Here is a 6,776-nt window from a genome sequence, read left to right as displayed (position 1 = left end):
ACATATGACACACTACCATATGATTTCTCAAGTTGGAAAAAATCCCTAAAATGTTTATTGGGAGTAAAAAAAAAAAGGTAGGCAGGCATTTTTCTTGAGGCATTTGTTCATTAAAAACATGAGCCATGGTGGTTACTGGAGCCTGGGATCAGGTAGGTGTTTGGAGAGATGTTGGTTAAAACATGCAGTATTTCATTTAGGCAGCAGAAATAAATTCAAGAGATCCATTGTACATCAATATATTCTATACTTAAAATTTCTGTGAGTAGATTTTAGGTGTTCTCACCACAAAATAAGTGTCTGAAGCAATACACGTTAGTTAGCTTTATTTAGCCATACCACATACAGTGTACTATACATGTATCAACATATGTTGTACACCTTAAATATATAAAATCTTTATTTGCTAATTAAAAATAAATAACTAAAAAGACCTGAGTCACTATTAAAGGGATGACAGTGGAGTAAGGGAATCTCAGTGCCTCTTCAACATAGAAAAGATTAAAGCAAATCTAAAGCATTTGCTTTAGATTATGAAAGCATCTTATATGATGTTTTTAAGTGCCTGTGAGCAAGAGGGAGGTCATTAAAGTATAAATATAAATTTTCTTCATGTATTAAAAGGTAAGCCATTTATAAATTTTAATATCACATTATGTGATGTATATAAATGTATGTAACACTGAACCCCATTAATATGTACAATTAATGTATATTACTGAAAATGTTTAATAAAAGGAAACAAATTTCTTGCGACATAAAAACAAATCCTTCCATTTATTGCACCAAAGACAGAGACTGTCCTTATGCCCAGAGGTGGGTAGGTAGCTGTTTTGTCCATTAGGTATATGCCTTCAGTGTAGAGACTGTGCATTGTAAAGAACTTGAGTGGTGAAAAATTCTTGAGATCGAAATACCTACGCAAGGAAATTGCAAAGTGAAATTAATACTTCTATAAACAGATGACTAGGTAATAAAAATAGGCAAAAAAGTAACTCAACTCCTTTATAGTTAGTTACTCCTTTATATCTGATGTGGTCTGTAGATAGGTACATTTAAATATGTTGTTATTCTTAATAGAGAATTTTAATAGACAGTCTTCTAAATTGGGGTTGAGTGAGGACTTTAAAAGCCTTTATATAGCTCCCTAAAGAGAAAATGAGTAATACCAAAAAATAGAGCTGGGTAGGTACTTAAAGGGAGAAAAGAAGACACTGGGAAGAAAAAGGGAAAGCAGAGTCTAGTCAGAGGCAGCAGGAAGTGGCTCCATTGTTCCTTAGCCTAGACTGATTCTGGTAGTTTGCACTCTAGTTACTTGGTTGTAGAGCTGAAGCTATTCCTGTCACTTCGTGATGTCCCTTGGACTTCTATAAATGATAGAAATAGTTTCTCTTTTCTTCTTCTGAGACAGATGGGTGCTTTTTAGAGCACTTGAAGGAAATCCATTAGGTAGTTCTGAGCCAAGCTAAGTTCATCACTGGTGGACTTGTCTAGTGCTCCCTACAAAGCCTGTGGGTCTGAGTACAAGTACGACACCAGTTCCATCTGAGAGATATGGTATTGGGCTCCTTTTTTCTCTTTGGATACTTTTTCTATTCCCTTTATTATTCTTTCCTCCTGGTAAAGGAGTTTTCTTTGATCATATTTGAGTGAAAAATAGGACTTTAATGTGGCTAAATAGTTATTAAGGTGTTTTACATACCGGAAAAAATACAATAAGATGACGGCCAATTTAATAATAACAATAAACAATAATAACCATTTTTCTGACCTTATATATATATTGAATCATTTAATCCTCACAATTACCTCATAAAGTTTATTATTGTCTACATTTTATAAATGAATTTGAAAAAAAAGGGAGGCATGCAGAAATAAAGTGACTTGCCCAAGATCATCTAACTAGTCAGGAATGAACTGGAAAATGAACTGGGTAAGCCTGGTTCTAGAACTTAATGTTCTCACCTACTGTGCTGTGTTCTCTCCCATTCACTTTGGCTCCTGGCCTCTTCTCTACCATTCTGGCTCCTTTGTTTTCCTCACTCTATTGGAATTTCTCTTAGAGCTTTGGTAGATACTTTCTGTAAACCTTTGGATGTGACTATTTATGCCTACGTGGTTCCTTTTTTCTCAAACAAGAACCCTTTCAAGGTGTAAGTAGAGAAGCAGCATGGCTGAGATGGAGCCCTCAGAAGCCACTGAATAAAATGAATATTCTTTCCATAGGTAGTAGTCTTCTTTTCATAACTTCATTAATGGTATCCAGGACTCACTGCCCCTCTAACATGCGGCCTTGGGTATATAGTGTCTCTCACTGCTGGGGTAATATGATATATGAATTGTAAGCAGAAGGCAGGAATTGTTCTTATGAGGACATATCTGGTACCTTACTATTTTATTGAGAAGGGATATGTAAATAGTAGGGTTGGGAGTGATAGTGGGAAGGCAAATATCCAATAAATTTCCTTCTAAGGAAACTGAATTTGTTTTCTGGTGGGAATTTTGCTTATATAAATTTGAGATCAACACTTTAATAAAATAGAGGCAGAGCAATGTTACCACTTATCCTTCTCTGTGCATATCCCAGGAAACCTCAGCCTATCCTGTGAGTAGAAGTTAAACAAATATTTAAAATATATTGGCTTGGAAGATGTCAAATTATTAGCTTTACTGGGGTCTTTACTTGTTGTAATCTGGCACTGCTCCTTTCCTTGTACCCACCTGAAGTACCATTGTTTCCTCCCAGCAGCAAGTTATGTTTTAGTATATTTGCAGAGGCAGGAGGATAGACTTATAGATTGAGGTTTTTTTCATTCCTTCACATAACTTCTTCCCTGGGCCTCTCTGAATATCTTTATTAGAGAAACCAGCTAGTATTTATTTGATACCTTTATTCTGATTCTCTCCATACTCTCTCTATGCTCTTTTTCTTCATGTCTCCTTCTAGATGTCTAATAACTAATCCTTTCTGTAGTCTTAATAACTGATAGGTAGTTAGCTTCTGAAGGAAACAATTATTACCTGGTTGGAAGGCTAAAACAAGAAGGGCTCTGTAATTAACACTTTTTAGTAGCAGGGAAACCTGATTCTTTCTGGAGATTAGGGAAGCAGTGCATGGGAAGGAAGGCTGTGTTAATGGAGCCAGTAGAGGACGGGGCAGCAGAGTGTATTGATTGACTTTATTCAGAATTGTTTCCCTGGGAATCTTTTAGTTTTCTATGGGAAAGGAGATCAAGAATCACTTGTATAGAACTGTCTGGGAAAGACCATGAGATGTTCATAAGGAGTATCATGAAAATTGGCCCTCTTGGTTTCACTGGTATTGCTAGCTGCCTTTAGGGAAGATGTGAATCTCAGTCAGAACAGATAAATATATGTCTTAGGTTTCTTCTGAATTTTCACTTGGTACTCCATTTCCATGCACACAGAGCCACAGGTGCAAGTGTTCTATGAAATGTTCAAGGTGATAGCCAGATAAACTTAATATGATTAAATATAATCAAGTTAAAATTTAGTTTAGCTAATAGGTCTTCAGGATGGAGATATATTGTTATGAACATTTTACAAAGTGGTATATCTTAAGAGGAGGTATTTTAGCATAAAATTTGGGTAAAGACATAGAAGGGGAGGGAAATCCAGATAAACACAGAAAGAGTAAAATCTTGGGGGAAAGGGACAAGTATAAAATGGGTTGGGGACAACTAATAATGTGGAAAGGGAAAAATGGATGAAAGAAAAAAAAAGATAGAATGGGGCCAACATCATGGGGCATGTGGTGATAGAAGGAAAGTGCAACCTTTATTGTTTCTTGAAACAATTTGCCATAGAAGATCTATATGCAAATGAAGCACCAAGGGCCAGAAGTCATTCCTATGCCAGTGAGTATTCTCTAGGAGAACTTGCTGAAGAGTATAGCAGTTGAGAAAATCATGATGTCTTCTAATCTCTGCACATACTCAGGGATGCTTTCTGTTTCTGTCACTTTCAGCAGTTGCAAAAGCCACTATAGAAAGAACCATAATGTTTATCATGACTTACACCAACTTTACTTTCTTCCATCCTGGAGTTTTTGTCTTACTCGGCATCCCTGGGTTGGAGGCTTATCACATTTGGTTGTCAATACCCCTTTGCCTCATGTATATCACTGCACTCCTGGGGAACAGCATGCTGATAGTGGTCATCATCACAGAACGTAATCTTCATGAGCCCATGTATTTCTTCCTGTCTATGTTGGCCATCACTGATATCCTGCTATCAACCACTACTGTACCCAAGGCCCTAGCCATCTTTTGGCTGCATGCTCATGACATTACCTTTGATGCCTGTGTCACCCAAGTCTTCTTTGTCCACACAATGTTTGTGGGGGAGTCGGCCATCTTGTTAGCCATGGCCTTTGACCGCTTTGTGGCCATATGTGCCCCTCTGAGATATACAACCGTGCTAACATGGCCTGCTGTAAGAAGGATTGCTGTGGCCATTGTCATCCGAAGCTTCTGCATCATCTTCCCAGTGATCTTCTTGCTAAAGCGACTACCCTTCTGTCAAACCAATATCATCCCCCATTCATACTGTGAGCATATTGGAGTGGCCCGCTTAGCCTGTGCTGACATTACTGTTAACATCTGGTATGGCTTCTCAGTGCCCATTGTCATGGTCATCTTCGATGTTATTCTCATTGCTGTGTCTTACTCACTCATCCTCCAAGCAGTATTTCGTTTGCCTTCCCAGGATGCTCGGCACAAGGCCCTCAGCACTTGTGGGTCTCACCTCTGTATCATCCTCATGTTTTATGTCCCATCATTCTTTACCTTATTGACCCACCGCTTTGGCCATAACATTCCGCGACATGTCCATATACTGCTGGCCAATCTTTATGTAGTGGTGCCACCAATGCTCAACCCTATTGTCTATGGTGTGAAGACTAAGCAGATTAGGGAGAGTGTAATTCACTGGTTCTTTGGCATCAAGACTTGGTGCTGTGCCTCCCCTTTAGGCTGATGAGTCCCCAAGAATTTTCATGCCCAGCTCCTTCTAGGAAACTAGGTGTGAAATACACAGACTTTCTGGACTTAGAGTGTTTTTTTTCTTCCCACTTTTTAATTCTTTTACTTAACATATTACTCCTCCCCCAACTTTTCTTTTTTTCTCATCTAACTCTTCTGTTTTGCCTCCTTCTCCCTTTAACTTCATACATTCCTCCCTATAATCTAAAATGATCATTAAGTATACATACCTCTAATATGAACAATTGGTGTCTTCAATAGACTAGATATACTCTAGAAGCACAGGAAACTGAACATTCATTACATTAAGGTAGGTTTTAAACAAATGAATGAAAATAATTTTGTATTTAACATCTGAAAAAGTTCCAATTTTTTAAAATCCCCAAATGTGCATTGATTCTTCATACAGAATGAAGTAGATTTCCACCCACTTATACAATGGCAGGTGTTTTTAAAAACAGCCGGGCATACCCTTCAGCCACCTGGAAAATTTCATCTCATTCTTCAAATCTTAATTTAAGAATTGCCTTCCCTATGAGGTCTTTTCTAATTAATTTCTCCAGGCAAGCTAAGGTTCTTAGCTTTGCCTGTCTAGTACATAGTATACAAATCTCTAAATATGTACAGTATATTCTGATGGCTTGTTCCTTATTGTATCCTTAATTGACTGTAAACTCCTTGAAATTGGAAGCATGTGTGTTGTTCATATTTGTACCCTTAATACATTAAAATACCTCATAGATAATAAATGTTTGAAAAAGAATGAGAGTAATACAATTATCTCCCTGAACTCAGAACATGAATCTCTATGATGCATTGACATGATCAACTGACTTAGTCTTCGAAAACTGTGATTAATAAACCAGGTCTTCCTGAAATAGTTTAGCAAGTCAGCTATCGATCTTCAGTACTGACTTTTCACACTATTGCTGTAATGTAGAGGGAATAGACCAAGTAGGAGGAAGAAGGGTACTCTTAGTTCTCTCTTTTACCACCCACACTAATGAGTCCTTCATCTCTCCTTCTCTAGTGTAGAACTTTTTTTTTTTTTTTTTAGTTTTAGACACATAAATCCATGTATTAACTGGTTATCTCCTTCAGGATGTAGAATTCCCACTGAAGCCAACTTTTCTTCCTGTGTTCCTTTTCTTGGGAACTAGATTATGATGATCCCATCAACTTTTCTGAGCTGGGAACCCTGGAGTTTTTTCAACCTCTTCCTCTCAGGCCTGCTGCTCAATAAATTATTGGTTGGTACTGCTTTTGATATTAACGCTACATAGTTATGTGGGTGGTATTTGGAGTCATCGGGATTCAAGTTTGTTCCCATTGTGTTTTGGCTATGTAAAGCTTGTGAAATTTTTTGAAGTTTTCATCTCCAGAATAAATAACAGTACAGGGCATCTTAATTGTGTTGTTGAGAAGGTTAAATGAAATAAACTGTATGTAAATATCTCTTAACATATCCTTAGCTTATAGTATATAAGAAATGTTTTGTTAATACTAGGTTATTTGTATTGTTAGTCTTCTGTTTAACACTGCCTCTACCAATTATTTATGGCCTTTTGCTGCAGTCTGGCTGGGCACGATTCAGGAGCCACTTGTCAAAAGAAACGAACTTTATTTTTAGAACCACACATGCCAAACAAAACAGCTCCTCAGGAAAAACCCTCAGAGCCCAACTGCCACCACCGGCCTCCCACAAGCCTCTCACACAAACACAAGCCTCACCACCTCCCACAATCCTCCTGCTCTTGAGGACAATTGGCTGGG

General features: G+C 37.7%; 1 protein-coding gene across 1 annotated transcript; it reads left to right on the top strand.

The window, feature by feature from the left end:
* Positions 1-4,020: 4,020 nt before the first annotated feature.
* OR52B2 (olfactory receptor family 52 subfamily B member 2) lies at positions 4,021-4,998 on the top strand (the record flags this gene model as incomplete). The annotated part of the gene is made up of 1 exon (XM_081280634.1): positions 4,021-4,998. The coding sequence occupies one exon, from the start codon at positions 4,021-4,023 to the stop codon at positions 4,996-4,998; it is 978 nt and encodes a 325-aa protein (XP_081136760.1).
* Positions 4,999-6,776: the final 1,778 nt, after the last annotated feature.

The sequence above is a fragment of the Spermophilus citellus genome, assembly GCF_964194105.1.
Source record: "Spermophilus citellus genome assembly, chromosome: 2".
In the NCBI taxonomy this organism is placed as follows: Eukaryota; Metazoa; Chordata; class Mammalia; order Rodentia; family Sciuridae; genus Spermophilus; species Spermophilus citellus.
This window is presented reverse-complemented; position numbering and strand designations above follow the sequence as displayed.